The 19,590-nt window shown below is 37.9% G+C and overlaps 3 protein-coding genes across 10 annotated transcripts in view; 1 reads left to right on the top strand and 2 right to left on the bottom strand.

The window, feature by feature from the left end:
- Nucleotides 1-4,119, bottom strand: LOC105455527. Its single transcript, XM_011698914.1, has 6 exons — nucleotides 2,422-4,119; nucleotides 1,721-1,943; nucleotides 1,242-1,384; nucleotides 950-1,079; nucleotides 547-726; nucleotides 1-191 (listed from the first exon to the last, which is right to left on the bottom strand). The coding sequence occupies exons 1-6, from the start codon at nucleotides 3,826-3,828 to the stop codon at nucleotides 16-18; spliced, it is 2,259 nt and encodes a 752-aa protein (XP_011697216.1). The 5' UTR covers nucleotides 3,829-4,119; the 3' UTR covers nucleotides 1-15.
- A 12,840-nt stretch (nucleotides 4,120-16,959) lies between these two features.
- On the top strand, nucleotides 16,960-18,381 carry LOC105455526 (zinc finger HIT domain-containing protein 3). The gene is made up of 2 exons (XM_011698913.1): nucleotides 16,960-17,145; nucleotides 17,793-18,381. Exons 1-2 carry the CDS (start codon nucleotides 17,075-17,077, stop codon nucleotides 18,124-18,126), a joined length of 405 nt encoding a protein of 134 aa, XP_011697215.1. The 5' UTR covers nucleotides 16,960-17,074; the 3' UTR covers nucleotides 18,127-18,381.
- A 35-nt stretch (nucleotides 18,382-18,416) lies between these two features.
- The window catches only part of LOC105455522 (beta-glucuronidase), a 38,415-nt gene continuing 37,241 nt past the window's right edge, over nucleotides 18,417-19,590 (bottom strand). For all 8 annotated transcript variants that reach the window (XM_011698905.1, XM_011698901.1, XM_011698904.1 and 5 more), the window contains 2 exons: nucleotides 19,147-19,285; nucleotides 18,417-18,821 (listed from right to left, as the gene is read on the bottom strand). In XM_011698905.1, the coding sequence (XP_011697207.1) occupies nucleotides 18,640-18,821; nucleotides 19,147-19,285 (321 nt within the window). In that variant the 3' untranslated portion in view covers nucleotides 18,417-18,639. The remainder of the gene's footprint in view (nucleotides 18,822-19,146; nucleotides 19,286-19,590) is intronic.

The following is a 19,590-nucleotide window of genomic DNA, read 5'->3' as shown; positions in this document are numbered from 1 at the left end:
TAATGTAAAACGATTTCAATAGTACGGCAAGTTACCGAATATTTGCTCTCTAATTTTTACATCCACGGTGTAGTTATCTTTCGAGTTAGGTCCAAAACCTGTGATACCGAAGGGCTTCAGTTTCTCCGACCATACACTGTACTTATGTATGTGTTGCATATAGATTGAGAGCTTCTCGGACATACTACGCGCTAGAATAAAATGCAAAAAAAAAGAAGTATGTTAATGAAGAGAAATAAAACGAAGAAAAGAGAAAAGCAGAACGCGTACCTCGTAGATATTTTTCTCTTTGCTTCAGTCTTTTTCCAATTTTAACGGATTAAAAGCATCTTTCATTTTTATCTTACAGCGCTTATTGTGCGCTTTATTTCATTTAAAAAATTTTATTTTAATTTTCGAAATTTTATTTTTTATGAATTATCATTTCTAGGTATTATTTCTTTTTTTTTTTTTTTTTTTAATCGTGAAAGCGAGAATTATTCTACGAGGTCTTTCTGGCGTTAATTTTCGAGAATATTTTATTTTAACGTGGTTATAAGAATATACCTAGCGATTTTTTTATCATGATGCGGTAAGGTGGCAAAGGTCCGATGCTCGTGAGGATGTGCAAGGAATCCATATTGGGTAGTCTATTCATTTGGCATTTGATCACCGGTGATTCCAGAACTCCTACATCTATCTGGTTGCTGATGATCATTTTCAGTACGTCGATCTGCGATCTAGTTTCTGATAATTGAAAAAATAATTGAAAAGGTAAAAAAACTTCATCTATATCTACTTTATCCAAAATTATTTCGATTCCTTGAAAAGATACGATAGATAAAATAACACTATTTTCACACAACAATATTTAATTTACTCAGTATTGTCATTTCTTTAATATTTCTTAGCTATAGCGAAGATTCTAAATATAAATAATAATCATATAAATGAAATACTTCACACTGACCATGTGTATTGCCAAAAAATAATAAGTTTTCGCCTTTCAATCTTAAATGGTCGAAGAGGTTTCCAGCGGGGGTGAATCGGCCTCGTTTGTCCTGAAAGGCGCAATTTCGTCCTCGTAGATCTAAGATATCCTGCAAAGGATGATTGCCAATATATCTCAAAATTATGTTTGGGAGAATGTATAACACTGTTGATTTTAATTAAACGCAAATTAACGATATATTAATTAAATACTAATTATAGACTAGAAACGACAAAAAAGAAATGAGTTAAGAATTGCTAAATTTATTTACTTTAAACTGTAGAGCGTGATCTTTTGTGATGAATATATCGACGTACACGTTGGTCGAGTTGTCCTTGTTTAAAGGATGCTCGAATATGAAGCTGGCTGGTAATAGCTCGCCGTCTATCCAAGTTTCGTCCGGTGGCAGGATAGCTACAAAAATTAATAAGTTCAAAGATAAAAAATCTATCTCTTCAATTAATACTATTTTATGTTTCCTAACAGAATGGTATAATGCGCTTTTTCTTTCTACTATGAGCAAACGACAGCAAGCTCGTGAGCCTTTTACATCTGTTTTGAAATAAAAGATTATTCATAATCAAACATCGCGAGGGCCACGAAAGTGTTAAAAAAAAAAACATATTTAAAGAAAAGATCTTGAAGGAAAGTAATATCTAATTGCCTTCAGATGTATGATTATGAGATTCTTTGTTCGTTTACATTTTAAGATAGTGAAATCGTTCTTGAGAAATCCATTTAAGCGTTTACCTATATCAACGATTTGCGATGCGACAGGTCGGCCCCTTTTGTTGCAGCTTTCGTGTACCAAAATCACCGGCTTGCCTGTACAAAATTCGATTATTTCTGCGAATATCTCGAAGATCTCGAGCGGCAGTGAAGGTACCAGGTGATGTGTTGCCAGGACCAAAGGAGATTCCTCGAAGTTCGGCCATGACGTGAGCGAGTAGATTTTTTTAGGACGTCCAGAACACTTTGTTAAACATTCAAGATTTTAGTTAATTCCTATCTTAATCGTACTTTCATTTGAATTTTGTAAGTAAAAAATTTTTTTTGAAGAAATTAAATTACATTTTTCCTAGGATCGAAACGTTAAGTTTATTAAGAATAAGGATAAAAATATTGTAAAATTATGTGGACGAGAAGTTGCGTAAACTATCATTGGCTAATGACTTAATTCGCGGTAATTTACACGCAGAGTTTCAACGTAATAATCGAAATGAATTCTTTAAATTTATTTAGCTTTTGCGTGATTTTCACCTAATTTTTTTAAATCCAAAATTATATTTTATTTTTAAAAATTTAGAACTTTAACATGTCAATATTTATGAATTATGCTTTAGTATCTCTTATTGAAATTTAATCAATTTAATTTTTTATTTATTTCTTCGTCATTTACTCCAACTCATTTAATTACATCTTCAATAGCATAGTATAAAAAGAAAGCTTACTTTGATCAGTTTAATCTCGTCTGACTCTTCTGCAGCGTCAGTTGATTTCGTATTCTCTTTGAGAGAACATTTTTTAAGCTTCTCAGAAAGAACTTTTGAATTGTCGTAAAGATTTTTCATGGAGCCTGTTTTATTCTCAGATTTACCAGCGGTGAACATTTCAGATGTAGTGCTGCGTGTTTCGCCTGCTACTGCGACTTCAGGACGATCGTCGGATTCGACGGGAGCGGAGATTTGGAATTCAACACTGCGTGTTCGGTGTTCTTCTGGAATTTCAGGTTCTTCGGTTTTGCCTGGGGTTGTCTGGAGTTCGCGGTTTGGGAAGCTGTCGGAACGCCCGAAAACATACCGAATCCGAGGAAACTCGGTTTTGTCTGGGATTGTCTGGGGCTTGGGGTTTGAGAAGCTGGCGGGACGTGCGAGGTCCTCGAGAACTTCCCGAGTCTGAGGAACCTCGGTTTTGCTGAAGATGGAGGTTTCGGACATAGTCTTAGGCGTTTGGCACACTTCTGCGGCTTTTGGAATTTTAGGAGTCTCAAGTTCAGTGGTGGAGGACATTTCGGACGTAATAACGCTGGGAAATAATTGTTCGGGAACTTTTTGAGACTCAATTTTATCGAGGGTGGATATGTGCGAAGTATTGCCCGCAGACAAAGGCTTGGCAAAGGTCATTGGATGTTCCAGAAGTTTTTTATCAGCCTCAAGCTTGGAAGTGGATATTTCGGATGTAGTCTCGCGGGTTAGGCACATTTTCTTAGCTTCGTCAGCCGAAGGTTCGGAGGTGGAAGTTTTCGACATAGTCTTGGACGATGGATGTATTTCTGGTTGTTCTAGAACCTTAGGAGCGTCAGGTTTGTCGGAGGTGGACATTTCGGACATAATCTTGGGCATTCCCTTGGCTTCGAAAACCGGATATTCGTCAGGGGTGGAAGCTTTTGACATTGCACGTACTTCCGGTTGTTCTAGAACTTTAGGAGCGTCAGATTTGTCGGGAGTAGATGGCATTTCGGATGTAATCGTGGGTATTATTTCCTCAACAGCCGGGGATTTGTTCGAGGTGGATTCTTCGGACGTAGTCAAATGTATGCCTGTATGGACTCCAATCAAGGGCATTAGGCACTTAACTTCGAAATCCAAAGTAGATTTGTCGGAGGTGGATGTAGTCTTGGGTGTTTCTGAAGCTTCAGGAGTCTCTGCAGCCTTGTTGGAAGTAGAGATTTCAGGCGCAACGTTAATGCAATCTGTTTCATCCACGCTTGTTAATTTCTCCACAGAACGAAATTTCTTTTCGCTATCAGTAGACGCCTTCGAGATTTGCTCCTTCCTCAAAGGAAGCTCTTTCGATTCGCACGTGATCGATTTCTCGTTTAATTCGCGTTTCGCGGTGGTCTGCAGTCTTTTGCTCATTTTTATGAATACCGAATAAACACTGTGCCAACACCGGAATCGCCGAGAGCAAAGGAACGATGCAAGAGACAACGGGCGACTGTTCTACGTACGTATACGTTTCAAATCGATCGCAAAGCGGTCACGAACTGTCGATCGACGGAGAGGTCGAGTTCGATTATGATCCTTCGCGAACGTGTACGCGTGTATGTGCGCGCGTTTATCGTCAGTCGTTAGTCGCGTGACAACCGCGTGTACTATACGGGAACGACTGATATACTGCTCCACCGCGAACGCGACACTGGTCTTGAGTGAGGTTGCGATAGGTCTACAAATTTTATTTTCCCCTTTTTTTCTCTGCCAACAATATACGTTCCCCCTCTTTGTATGTACAGTACAGCTTATTAAAAACGCGTTTAATAATACACGAAGATGCCCTCGAGATGTCCGACTTTCAACGGTACCAAAGGTCGAAGTCGGAGAAAAAGAGAATTTGATTTGAATTTTGTTTTGTAAAGATGCTTGCGAAATATATTGTTCATATATCTTCTCGATGATTGTGGAGACAATATATAAGGTGACTCGGAGAAAAGATGCAACACTTGAAACTTTCTAGAATAATAGGATCGTGTTATTCGTGCGAACTACGAGAAATTATGTTTAATTTTTACATAATTAAATTTATGTATATTTACGTAATTTAATTTACGTTTACTGGCATCTTTCATCCAAGTTTCGTTCATTAGGGGAACATTGCAACTTGAGCACTGCATGTATTCACAAAATGTAGTCTCAGCCACATGACTGCCACGTCTCATTCTACCAATTAATTGCCGTCAAGAATAGAATTTTTTTCACTATTCCGAGTTGCGTGCATTTTAGAGTTCGAGATTTACAAAAATATAAATCTTACACAACGATTATACAATAAGACACTTAATAATTTAGATATCTGGTATATACTTCGTAGCAAGTTGAGATTTATAAATGTGACTTGTTTTTACAAATTTGGGGCAAATGAAAGGAAAACTGTATATTTATAACATATTTAAATTTATTATACACACAACATATTCTGAAATATTATAAAGCTAATAGATATATTTCACGACGTACTTTTCTGTATTTTTCTAAATCTTTCAACCGAAATCCTCTTCCACGTCTTGCTTTACAATTACTCACACTTATGTGCACACGGAAAGAACGATTTGTTGAAAGATCTAAAAATTTTGCTAAAAACAGATTTGAAAATAATTTTTTGTTGAATCATCAAAATAATTTGTTGGAACATTAAAACTGATAAGCATAAAAGCATTGCTATAAAACGTTTTGATATTCTAGCAATTAATCACTTTGACTTTCGTACAACATTTTGATTATTGAACAAAAATATTTTCAGATCTGGATTCAGCAAAATTGTTCTTTCCGTGCAATGGGCAGTCGGAATGGCCACGTATTCTATGAGAAAATAGGGATGGGAGCTCAGATAGTGTTTTAGCAATATATTGTTACAGTGCCCCATGACTGCGTTTGGAAACGTCATTCGAGTGCATTCGAGTACTCCCGTATATCATTGTTTTTCTTTTTGTACACCGAATATTGAACAGAGATAAAATGATATACGGGAATACTCGGATAACGTTTCCGAACGCAGCCATGGGACATTCCAACAATCTATTGCTAAAACACTACGTGAGCTGCCATTCCTATTTTTTCATAGAATACGTGGCCATTCCGACTGCCCACGCCAAACGCAGTCCATACATAGGTATAGTATAGATCGTTAATGTATAGATAAATCGAGCATGTCACATGAGATCTAGTCGGCGCGTGCGAGAGAGAGAAAACACACACACACACACACACACACACACACACACACACACACACACACACAAAACTAATTCTCTCTTCTCTCTCTTTCTAACAAAAAGTTGGATCTTTTTGAACGCACATGTCGGCCACAGAAAATCATTGTCTGGCATATGGTCGGTCTATCTATATACATATTATGTCTATATAAATACCTATACCTATAACTTGAGAACGCGTTACTTCTCGTTCTTATGAAAAAATTATAAAGTGGCATTTTTCTTCGACTGTTACCTTAATTTATACATTATATAAGATAAGCGTGCTTATATATAATTAAGTAAAGAAAAAAAATTAGAAATTCGTGATAAATGATATATGTTTTCCATTGTTTTGTCACCATTCAACTGCAAGTGAAACTCTTGATTCTACTCGTCGTTTTTCTCGGACATTTTCTTTTATATGTATAAATGCTTTATATATTTTTTTATATGTATATATAAATGCTTTATAGAGATTCGCCCGAGATTCGCTTGCTTTACCGTCTTCTCGTAACTTCCCGTTGAAAAATAAGAATTCTTCACCCGTTGAAAATTAGAGGCGTTGATCTCCTTGAGTCGCATTGAATTGTGACGTTTTGACAGTCGTTTGTGGCGAGTCCTGCAAACGGACGAAAGTCCCACCGACCCATTAAATGCGTTCACGGTCGATGAAGACCTCGTCCGGACGCATCGTTCGCTCTTGACGATCGTTATCTGACACGGCGACCCGACGATATCGAATCACTCGATTTCTTTCATAGATCTTTCACGGATGTCCTGACATACAATCCGAGAAATCGCAGCTTTGTCTTTGAATGCAATCTTAAGTCGGCATCGAGTTTGTAATATGATACAACTTAGGGTACTATGACATTTGCCCGTTTTCTATCGTGCGAATTTTTGTAAATTTTTTAAGCGTGTTAATTAATTGGCTGCAGGACAGAGAGGTTCTCGGGTCTCCTTATCTTATAACCAATCAACGGGCTTGAAAAATTTGTCATACGACAGAAAACGAATAAATATAATAGTACTCTTAGCGTTTGGAAATGAGAACGAATTATGAAAATTTAAGATAAATTAATCTTACATTAAGATTTAATGTTAATTAAATCGAATTAAATATTAAAATAAATTCGGATCAAAATGTATTTAAAAGGGATTGATGTTTGTGAAATCTCAAGAAATCTTTTTTAAATTTAGTTATTATTCAAGTTATAAATTAATTAATAATTAAAATAATTACCGCTCCTATGTAAAACAATAAAAATAGAAAAGAGTTAAGTCAATAAACGAGCAAAGCTTTTTTGGTTGCTTAATTAATACGAAAAATTTTTTAATAATTAACAAATTGATGGAACATGGCTTACTTAGTCATCATCAGCCATCATACAAATTCACATTACAATTAAAATTGGCATTATCGGTGCATTATCGATGCAAATTGGCATTGTTCTTATGTTTGTCGCAGTTCTACAATCTTAACTATCATAAATCGTTATTTAATAATACAATGTCTAATTAATACCACGGAAAATGCACTGATACGTACACGTGGTATTAATTAGACATTGTATTATTAAATGACGATTTATGAGAACTGCGACAAACGTAAAAACACATCTGCACCGATAATGTCAATTTTAATTGTAATGTGAATTTATATGATAGCTGATGATGACTAAGTAACCCGAAATGTTCCATCAATTCGTTAATTATTAAAAATTTTTTCGTATTAATTAATCAACCAAAAAAGTTTTGCTCGTTTATTGGTCTAACTCTTTTCTATTTTTATTTATTATTATTATTATTCTCTCTCTCTCTCTCTCTATGCCTTTCTCTCTTCTCAGTACTTGTAAAAATTTTGCGAGACTTGGAGCGACAACTCAAGAGAAATATAAACATAACAAAGAGGCTGTCGCAAAAGACTGTGGAGACGCACCGATCGACTTCTCTTTTCTCTGTTAAGGAGTCACATTCTTGGAGGCCTTTCAATTGGAAATGTGCGGACTATCATGGTTCACGATCCCATGGAATGCACGATGACCGCTCCGCACCACGCAGGTGTAACCTGTCAGGTGATGTCACCACGTACACTCGAGCATTCGCGATCGAGCAGCCTTACGATCCAACGTGATTGAGCGAGTAGCATCGCGAGTCTTTCATTCCCTCTGGAAGAAAAAGAAAATAAAAAGATTGATACAATAGTTGAATCTCTGCAGTATCCTCTGAGTTCTACTTACTGCAATTAGCGTATTTTTTTGCATGCAAGTGCAACTATCTTCATCGGAGAAAGGTGGAAAAAAGATATTCACTGTTAATATAATAATAAGATTATCATAAGAGATGAATTGTGAAACAAAATATATAATTAATATATATACATAAGTGGTATACAATATTTAATTAAATGAAATCTTCCGTTAAATGTGAACGAAAAATGTATAGATTTTTGGAAACTAAAATTACAACGTGAATTCTTCGTTCTCTCAATTCGCTAATATTGTACATCGCAGAAAAATCAGGAGCTCGATCAAGCATTTCTTTTTTAATTGGTGAGAATTCGATCTGGTAAAATTATCCAGAATCTCGAGTTCTGCGCCAATGCGCAATAAAGATGCTTATCTGGGAGCATGCGTCGTAGAGAATTCTCGAGATTTGCGGAAAAAGCGTGGATCGCGCTATGTCGCGTCGGCTCTTTTTTTCCCCCCTCGAAAAGTAGCGTTGGAAAGTGGAAATTCATAAATTAGCAAAAGAGAAGATTAATACCGAGAAGATTAAAGAGAAGATTAATACCGAGCGTTGAAAAACGAGATCAGAATATAGATTTTCATGGATGAGTAAATTGTAGACAACGTTATACTGTCATGATTTTCATTATAAAACAAATAACGGGATAAGCATCGCGAAGCTAAATAAAAGAGAACAAAAGAAAACAATTTTCAAATTTTTTTTTAAATTTGTAACACGCTTGTTTGACAATCAGTCAGTTAAAAAAGCGTTATTCCGAAATTGAAATCGCCGAGTTCCAAAGAAGACGCAAGATTTCTAAAATTCGCGAAATTCCTCAGACAACGGGCTGTGCCTGCGGTGACGGCGCTGCCGCGCGACGGAGCGCTTTCGAGGCGTGCTTAATATACTTACGTAGAGACTGCAGATCTCGTGACGTTTTTTTTTTTTCCGACGTGAGGAAAAGAGGAGGAGAAAATCTTCCTTGTTGTCCGTTTGATATGAGTAAAGGGCAGGTGTCGAGTCGGTTAGAGTAGGCGCGTCGCGGCGCGCTCGCCGTCGTATATATAGGTATATGTACATAATATATTCGCGTTATCGCGCGTGAGCGAGTTTATACGCGCGAGCCTCTCTCACGAATTCACGTGTTACGTAAATCCGTGCACACGCGGACCAATTAACGGCCGTCGTTTTTATCGCACCGTCACGGTTCAAGGCAGGAGGCAGCCGGCCGCCGTCGCGGACGGTCTCCGCGGACGCGCGGTGCTTTCCGTCGATTAGCTCCGAAAATCCGTACAGTTTGGGGGGGGGGGAGGGGGGCAGGAAGTATACGATAGAATTTTCGCGTCGGTCCCTGCGAAACCGGAGGATCGGAGGATTCGTGGAAGTCGTCGATGTAGAAGAATCGAGAGGAGACTGCCCCGAGATTGAATCCGAGTCGAGTTAAAACACGATCAAATGAAGTCAAATTGAATCGAAAAGAAATTGGAGCGAAAGTAAAATGAAAATTTTAATTAATGATGAGCTCTACCTGCTCCTCCGTTCGAGAGTATATGAAAGATGGATTGTTCAGCTATATGCGAGCTCTTAACGTGTTTTATTGTAATACGTATGTATATATAGGTGTATATAGATGATGTATGTTACTTAGGTGAACGTAGGCATTCTGACTCGTGCGATGTATTTCCGTCGATGAACTCGAGTGCGCGAGTCATTCTTCAGGGAGAGAGTGAGAGAGCGAGAGGGGGGGGGGAGAAAGAGAGAGATGGATGGACTTTGTCCTGATCCTTAGTTACGGCAGGATGTAATGATATTATTCCATAATTTAAGAAACACGCGAGAGACGTCTGGAAATCTCGCGCGGAGGGAAACATGAGAGAAAACGCGCTTTCCTGCGCGAGTAGAAACGGCCAAATTAGTCGGCCGCAGTTAAATGAAAGGCAGGAACTCCTCTCTTAATATAAACTGAGAAATTGGCGATTTGAATAAAAGTTGAGGAATAATCAATTTCCTTGGATGCAAAGACGCCGATTGCGTGTTCATGTCATCTTTAAATCGATTGACTTAGCAGGATTCGATCAATTTAGCCGGACGAATTTAGCTTATAGTGACGGCTAGATCTGTTAGAACAGAGAAATAAAAAGCGATAAATAAAGCGATAAGACACGCCGCCTTCTCGGGTCCTCCGAACGGGCGATACGAGAAACAAACAGGTCCGGAAAGGATTAGCACGTATACTGTTTACGTGACCACTGTGTGCCGCGCGTGTTCGCCAAAAAATTTGCATGTCGCTTCGAAACTCGGCGGCGGAGAGAGAAAAGGAGAGGGAGAAAAAGAAAAAGCGACGAGCGGTATAGGATCTCGTGGTATTGGAACAAGTGTTCCTCGCCAAATCTGGCACGCGGCGACATAATGCGCGGCTAAATTACCGCCTTCCTGAATTCTACAAAGTTCCTTCGCCCAGCGGCGTATACATGCCAATGGAATCTTCCTTACTATCGGACTTGATTTGCTGTCTATTAATGTAACAGCACGATGAGAAGTTAATAGTATAACAGCGATATATAATATATAATAAATTCAATAAAAAATAAATTATTTATATATTATTATATACTATGTATATAATAAGATTCTAATTACGCGTAATCCTATTACGGCTATCACTATTAATTATATTGTCCACTATGTACTGTTTCATCTTTGACAGAACATAATGTATTGTGGCTAGACATTTTTTTTACAGTTGTATAACACACATTATATACATTACATATATATATATATAATTGTACATATATGTTCCTTTGATACTAGGAATTATAATAAAAATAAAAAATAAAAATTGTAATAAAAACTACGATTTTATAATTGTAGTTATATATATATATATATACAATGTACATATATATATATATATATATATACATATATACAATTTCAAGGTCTCTTAACTAACTTTGATAATAAATTTTTTACTCCATTGTTGCTACATCCGCGTTTTATATTATTCATTTTCTTGCACTATAAGATATCTTCTGAATAAATTATATGGAAGTATAGATTGCTTTTGTTTTGGTCTCACGTCTCTTTTTCCGAAGTTATTTTTTACGAATTACTATAATACATAGGTAAATATTTCTTTTGTTGTTCTCGCGGATTCTTCACGCGTGTTCGCGAGAGCTTTATTCTCCAAAAATTTCAGATTCGCTGTCGTGTGCAATTCGCCGCCAGGAAAGAATTGTTTCCGATGTTTGTTAACACGAATCGATGACGTGAATCACTATCACGCACGTCACAGTAAAAACCCACGCGTTTATTTCGCACGCGAAAAAAAAAGAAGCGTTTACACGCCACATTTAACGTTCATCCAACTCTCGATACTTACGCGATATCAGCATAGCTTGATCTCGGTCGATCGACGGTGTCTGAGGATCGATTTTAATGTACAATTTTTATGTATATCTCGCTAATGTATTAATTATCATCCGGCATATTGAATCATCGTCGCGCGATCTCATGACCGTTCTAAACGCGACTATCTAATTCTCCAGTGCCAGTGATAATATTGCGACGATAACGGCACGCTGTGATTTGTGTTAAACGGATACAGTTCTGGCCAAAAGAAACGAGGAATCTTTAACGAGTTCACGTCACGTTAAATAATTCTTTATTTCAATTACTGTCAAATATCATTCGACAATATCGGTTAAATAGACAAATTTAGCTTCTAAATAAAATATTAATTTAAACGTATAGTAATTTTGCAAAACCTCAGGTTTAATTTGTCAAACGTCAAAATGATAATTGCGCTTTAAAATTGGTTACATTTGAACGTTAAACACGACCGTGCAATTTCGGCTCTGTTTCCAAAAACACCATCGTCGCGATAAGCACAGTTCAGGGGATTAACGTGAAAGTAGCCGTCCAATTTCATTCGATTTATTCCACGTTTTTATTCATTCACTTTCTATTTTCGATCTATCTCCTCTACAATTGTATTGTATTTCGTTTATTTTACAACTCGGATCGCACTCGATCGAACGATCGCTTCAGAAATCACCGTTAAATGTCACGAGTTATACGAATCCCGCAAGCTACGGTAGCGAAATGGCTATTGAAAATCGGTATCGCGCACTCAACTCATCGTCCGAGGCATCGTTCCTATCACGATCGATGATACGGTCGTTTGTTGCTCCGTTTCGCCTCGGGCCCCGCTCGATTTTCGCGTTCGGTTTTTTACCGATTTACCGGACCCGTCCGGGATTACTGCGTAACGCGGACATACCGTAACCGCGGCATACCGGAACCGCGGTATGTGGGTCACTGTCATGTGCCGACGGCGGCGTCCGGTCGGCGCGGTGCGGCGCGGCGGCGTCGCGGATCGACGACCGGCGGCGGAACGTGGCGATCGCGACGTACGGAATCGCCGCTGCCGCCGCCGAAGAGCTCGGCGGTGCAGAATCCACGAGAATCCGAAAGAAGTCGACGACACGGCGATCTGGAAGGAACTGGGGCCCGCGACGAAACGGTGCAGTGTCGATTCCTGCCGGTCCCAGCTCCTTCCTCCTCCTGCTGCGCTGCTGGCTGCTGCTGCTATTGCCGCCACCGCCGATCTGCGATCATCGCCGACGTCATCGTACGCGATCATCGCGACTGTGGCCGCTGACTCCGCTGACTCCGCCGCCGCCGCCGCCGCCGCCGCCGCCGTCGCCGCCGCCGCAGCCGCCGTCGCAGATGTATGACGTCATCGCCGGATGCTGTCATCGCGCTCGCGGCCTCTCCGAGAGATGAGATCTCGACGCGCGCGAGTCATCCCGAGGAGTTTGGTCCGGCTTCCGCGTCAGACATGTATAACACACATACACGTCTTTTCTACGCACAATTTTTTTCTAAATCTCTGACGATAAATTAATATGAAAGACATATAGCATAGTATAAAAATAATTACTCTATCAGTATAATTGAATGTAGAAACTTTGATTAGATTACTGTTTTGATTAATACTGAATGCAAAAAGTAGCTTCAAGATTTTTGCGAAATATTTTTATTTTTACATATAAGCGTCTTCTACAAGAAATAGTTATTTCGTTACTTTAGATTTGAAACTGAAATAATTGTTATCCGAAATAATTTTGAGTTTTACATTTTTAAGGTAATAAATGTAATAATTTCTAATTATAATAATCATAATAATATTAATAATAATAATAATAATAATAATAATAAAAGTACATAAAGGTATTAGGACTCGTCAACAATTCACTCATAGCGAAATAAAGCCTATGCAAGCCGACATGGCTGTTGAGGTGTAATAATTTTTTTACAATATGCGTGTGGCTGGATATTGTAAAAAAATTATTACACCCCAACAGCCATGTCGGCTCGCATAATAGGTTTACTTCACTAATGTGGAATAATAAATAAATTTAATCGTATTAATGACATCATGCTATTATTATGTAATCGCTGGATTTTTACGTGCCTTGCACAGCCGAAATATAATTTGAGATCTGAGACACGTATAAGCGCGATTCGGCACGACCATCCGGAGGTGGATTTCCTGGCGCTGGATCACCGCATTCTCCCGTCCGCCACAGATGGAAAAAGGACGTGGAAGAGGAATAAGTCTGACGCACCGCGACCTCCTCAAGGTAAATCCGTGTGCTACCTTCGCGTGCACGAGTTTGCTTTTTTGTTATTTACGCGATTTACGCAGTCAGTTAAAGGCGACGCGGGATGTCGTCGTTGCTGTTCGTCGAACACAGTCAACCACCTTCTATCGCAAAAGCTACTAGTTTCATTAATTAACTTCCAGTAATCTTGGACTTGAATAAAAAAATAAAAAATAAAAAAAAGAAACGGACGAGAGGGAAATCTCTCGAGTCTTAAAGTTGTGTGTTAAAGCTGGTTACGAAGTTGCTTTGAAAGCCAGCGAAGTTTGATTATTCGGCTCCTTTCTTCATAGTTAAAAATTAATCCGTCTATGGTTGTGGCTTAATCCATCTATCATTTATTTATCGGAGTGTTCGTGAAATCTTTAATCACGCGTGACGTTCGAATTTTCGGAAACTTTTTTTCAGAGTCTCTTTTTCAGGTCCCGAAGGATTAAAATTCGCACGTGCCGCTCACGTCAATGCCCCGCTGTTGAACGGGGACTCGGACGTGAATGAACGGCCAACTCGCATTCTGCGCGGCGGAATGTTCGCGAGTGAGGCCTCGATGTGGTACCGGCAAGGCCGTAATTCACACCGTTGACTAGGCGAGCTACACAAGCTGGGACTTGGCAAAATTATTTTTACAAGTCTTTAAATATCTCAGGTTCAATTGTAGTAATTCAACAATTAATTTGTATAGCTGAATTAATTCTGAGAAGATTCTACGGAATCACTCTCAATTGGAATAACGATCGCGTTTACGCGAGAAATCAATCCCCGTGGAAATAAATTTGTATTATAATGAAATTCAAATTGTTCGCTGATTTATCGAAGGTGCTTCGGGTGCGGATGAGTTCACGTCCGTCGCTGAAGTTATGCCGGCTCATCGTTACCGGTCTGCCGTATCGGGCCGAGCCGACCGACGTCACGGCGAGCGAAGGTATTCCGGACGTCGCCGTCGCAGGACCGTCGGTTAACCTGGCCCAGAAACCGAGCCGGAACTGCTGGTGGAATCAATGACCTTGGGCGCGCGAGCTCTACTCATGGTCACCGGCCCCAGGAGGAAAGTTTCAGCATCGAGAGCTTTCAACGACGATGATAATTTACGTCAATTATTCTAAGTCTTCTCTCTTTCTCTCTCTCTCTCTCTCTCTCTCTCTCTCTCTCTGTTTTTCTCTGTAATTTTATAATTAAGTAATATATTGTAATTAAATATTTATGGTTATATTACAGTCGAACCTCGATAACTCGAATTTCAAGAGACCAGCTATAAAAATCTTCATAATACAAAGGTTTCGCTTCACCAAAGTTTGAGTAAAAGAGAGTTAACATATGAAAATTCGACTTACGGAGGCTTTGTATGAGAGAATTTATACAGTCGAATCTCAATAACTCGAAAACCGACTCGAAAAACTTCGAATTTTTTTATTTTAAAACCCATTATAAATTATGAACTCTTGTACAAAGCTTTCATAATTTTCATATGTTATCTCTCTTTTACTCAAACTTTGATAAAGCGAAACCTTTGTAACTTGAAGATTTTTATAGCTGGTCTCTTGAAATTCGAGTTATCGAGGTTCGACTGTAATTTTCCGATTATAATGGCTTTTAGAGAAAAAAAATCAATATTTGATAATAAATTATTTATTGCATACATATAATAAATGTAATCATAAAACAAAATACCAGGCTATTACTCATGGTTACACATAGCTTCGAATTATAGAGGCACTTTAAATTCGAGTTGTAGAGGTAAAATAATACATCTAAATATCTGACAAATAATTCGAGTTAAGGTAGGTTCTATTTCGATTTATAGAGATTCTCCGCAGTGGAGCGGAAGGTAATGAACAAAATTTTCGTCTTATAGAGATTTTCGAATTGTAGAGGTTCGAGTTATCGAGGTTCGACTACTTCGTATTACTTAACATTTTTTATTTTACTACTGCTGCAGTCTTTACTTCCTGCTCTTCGCGCGACTTAAAAATAATAATGTATCTTAATAATGTATCAACAAAATTATATATCGCGATATTAAAATCGATTAAAAAAATAAGAATATTCAGATAATTGCGTTGAAAGGTGAATCTCGGTCGAGCTCAAAGAAAAGTTTGACTTGCGACTTGAGATTTGGAAGTCACGTTGCGTCGAAATGGCATCAGTTTTGTTCAAGAATGAAATTTGGTTTGCGCGCGCGTCGCCCCCGCGCCGCCGCGCGCCGTGAGCAAAGAATTCCGATCGCGTTGCAAATCGAAATCGGGAATTCCGTTTCCCCGTGCGCGTGGTAAGATATATAGTATGTACAAAGGCGAGATTCGGTTCTCGCGTGACATGAAATGAAATCACGTCGAGATCGCGCGTACGGTTGACGCACCGTGTCCGGTGCGCGAGTGACGTACGTACGTAACTCTCGCGCCGCAAGAATGCGAAATTTCCATCGCTATCCGCTACGAGATCGCGTTTAAAGATCCAGGCCAGTTCCGCCTCCTCCTCATCGAAACACATCGTCCCGCTCCGTAATTTCTCTCCTCGCGGTGTGTGAATTCCGCGCGCGAACGCTACTTTCCTAACGTCACCGATTTTAGATCGAGCAAAAGTCGCCTGATTATCGACAAACTGTCGATATACGTTTCTCGATAAACGAGAGACGCTACCGGACATCCATTCGAGAATCGTTAAATTTTTACGAGGAAAAATCGTCTTATGTCGAGTAAACTTGCAGTGGACAATTAAGAAATGGAGTAAAATCGGTTTAAATAATCGAGGATTAAAATAATTTTTGCAGCGAGAAATGATTCATTGCATTGATATCGAATCGACATCGATTTCGACAATTTTAATTGATAGACATTTTTCATTGAGTTATTGATTTTCAAAAATCATACAGAATTTTTCAGACTCATTATCAGTCGTTTAAAAGAAACAATTTTTAAAATTAAATTATTAATTATTTTTGGCAAGAATAAATAATTAACTTTATCAAGTTAAATTTATTTTGAACAAAACTTTAAATAAAGTTTAATAATATCTAAGTCTCGATTAATAATTTTAATAACGTTAATTAAAAATTCCTCGAAATTATCTTTAATATTACGCAACAAAAATATACACGAGGTAAAAATATATAACGTTAATTTTATATTTATAAGTATAATTAAATTTATATACGTATTTATGTAAATACAGAAAAGGCTTTTTTTTGCTGAACATTAAGCATTAAATGTCTCAGAAAAACAAAATAAAAATAATGCATTCATTAAAACTCCTCATTTCTTGATGAGCAATTAAAAAAGATTTTAATGTGATAAACAAAAATTATTTGCGCCATTTAAATTTTAAAATATTTAAATGTCCCGAGAACTTTAAATTTACTTCTCTCACCGATCCGCAGATGGCGCCCTATACAAGACACTTGATGCACATCGATGCGGATCACGTGGGCGGTGGGTCTTGTAAATACATTCGTGACATGTGCTCACGTGCTCCGATATTTTGACACATTGAACGTACTTGCTGCAATTGAATTCAATCATGATTAAAATTTGTGATGTCTGCGGAAAGGATGATGCAGTTTACAAATGCCCGACGTGCAGGAAACCTTAGTAAGTGTAACTGGTCGTACAGATTGTATCCTTTTGAGGTTATGTGCTTTTTGCGAGACAAATAAATGAAAATATTTCGAATAAAAGAACAATCCAAAAAAGGTGGTTTTTTGCCTGTTTTTTTTTGGATACTCGATTTTGGGACTGGACCGTGTGCCAAATGGTGTCTTGTAATAAGATATTAATTACAGAGAAGCTTCAGGTTGTGATGACAATTGTTATCAGCTGAAGGTGGGGTCACTTTATTACGTCTTTTTATGCGAAAACTCAATGTTTTTATATCCAAAACGAGTGTCATTTACGTAAAACTGCGATCAACCTTATCGGCTGGATCAACCTTCTTAAAATACCTCGCAGATCTGTGATAAATCCATAATGAACTTTGATTTCAACCCTCCCCCTTCTTTAATTATTGTTACCTCAATTTGGAACTTTATATATCATTTGGCACACAGTTTAGTCTCAAAATTGAGGGTCCAAAAAACGGGCGATTTTGTTCACTCTTTAACTTTTTTTTTTTAATTGTCATTTTGGCAATAATAGAAAATTTATGTTCTTTTATTGTGCGTCTGGTATATCGGCTATATTTCTTTATAATTAAATCATTAATTGGACGTTAATTTAGCGTTTCTTTTACTTTATTTCAGTTGCTCTGTGAGATGTTGTAAAGAGCACAAGACTCAACCTTGCAAGCCTCCAGTATTACCTGACGAGTCCGAGGAGCAAAGTGTCAGCACGTGGAAGTATAAGTTTCCAACGGAGGACACGGTGCCCATGGAGAAGCTACGGCAGTTGTGCGACAGCAAGGAACTGTTACAGTGCCTCCGGTCGTCCCAATTGCGCGACATTATGAAGACAGTTGTGTACAGTCCGAATCCCACCGAGGCGATTGCGCTTGCCATGAAGGAACCCGTATTCATAGAGATGGCCGATGCCTGTCTGAGGATCGTGGAACCACCGGACGATATTAAGCCGTGCTAAATAACTCACTTCTGTGACAAGTGAGTACTTGTCAGTGTGTACGTTATTGTTGCATCAAATAAGACTAGCTGTTATACGTTAAAGAAAGACGTTGTTTTTAATTACGATTTGTACATATATGTTTTACGAAAAATTGTATAAAAATGTCGAGATGGGAAAAATGCTGTTTTTTTTAAATTTAAATATTTATGTACACCACAAGAGTACGCAGAATATAAAAATTTACGTCAAATGGCGTGGATGTGAAGATATAAAGTTCTTTTCTTCTTACGAATGAATCTGCGAACGAGTTTTAGATGAATAAATGGAGCGTTTATATTTTCCTCATGGGCACAAGTGGTTTTATGATAGAATATACGTACATTAGATGAATAATTTTATGTTAAGTTATCGTTGTTATCTTTACGTATCGATGTACAAAACGAATAAAATGCAGTTTTGTCAAAAATTAAGATTTTTTGCGAGGCGGTTCTCGCGGTTCAATTTTATGTTCTTTTTTTTTTCAAAATTCAGTCAGAGTTCTAAGTGTTGAGAATAATAGGATGAAATGTAATCTTCGACGTCGTCCGGTGTCTGCGCGCCGTCCAATTCGACTGCGAGGGCATGATATCTCCTTCTGACGTGATGGGCTGCCATTTTCGGCTGTCTGTCTCTCGTAAAGATTCCCTTCTTATTGCCGCCCACTCTGGTGTACGCTGTAATGCGCAAATAATATTGGCGAATATTATTAATGAAAAGCGTTTTAAGTCGAATCTTTCGCGATATCAAGTTAATAATTGAATAATATCTCTCTTTTAAATTGAAAGATTGAAAAGATCTTTACAAATTGAAGTAATTAATTTAATTATCCATTGAAAGTGTCTTTTAATTAATTACACGAAGAAGCAGTGAAATGGATGCACAAACTTTATTGTAGTCCGTTAGCGCGAGTTTCTGCGATAATATCAGCACCAAATTGTTATGGAGTGATAAATATTATAATAATCAATTAGTGAAGAGATTTTATTCAATTTTACTCACTTTGCGCGGTGCGGAAATCGGCGAAGTTCCAGATGAATTCGCCGATAAAGAAGCCCTCGTGTCGCAATCGATCGAAGGCCTCGAAGTGTCTGGAGAATAATTCTTTCTGGTACTCTTCGCTCCATACGTATTCCGGTAGCTGCACAATTAATTTATGTAGAATGTGTGTAAATGGAAATGATTTTGTAATAAAACGTGTTGTAACGAAGTAAAAGTTTCTTGACAGAATTATTTTATATATTCCTATTATTTTATACATTTCACATTACCCACTTCATATTTCCTTGTATATTTTTATGTTATTTTTTAACTTTATTTCTATTTTCTACATTTTATTTTAATTACTATATATTTATATTTTTGTAATGCATTGAACAATAATGAGATTAATATGTATTAATTAATACATATGAGCGCGAGTGTGGCGTGACAGACAGCGCACTG

The sequence above is a fragment of the Wasmannia auropunctata genome, unplaced genomic scaffold (assembly GCF_000956235.1).
Source record: "Wasmannia auropunctata unplaced genomic scaffold, wasmannia.A_1.0 LD335900.1, whole genome shotgun sequence".
Taxonomy (NCBI): domain Eukaryota; kingdom Metazoa; phylum Arthropoda; class Insecta; order Hymenoptera; family Formicidae; genus Wasmannia; species Wasmannia auropunctata.
Note: the sequence above shows the minus strand (reverse complement) of the source record. Positions and strands in the feature narration are given on the sequence as shown.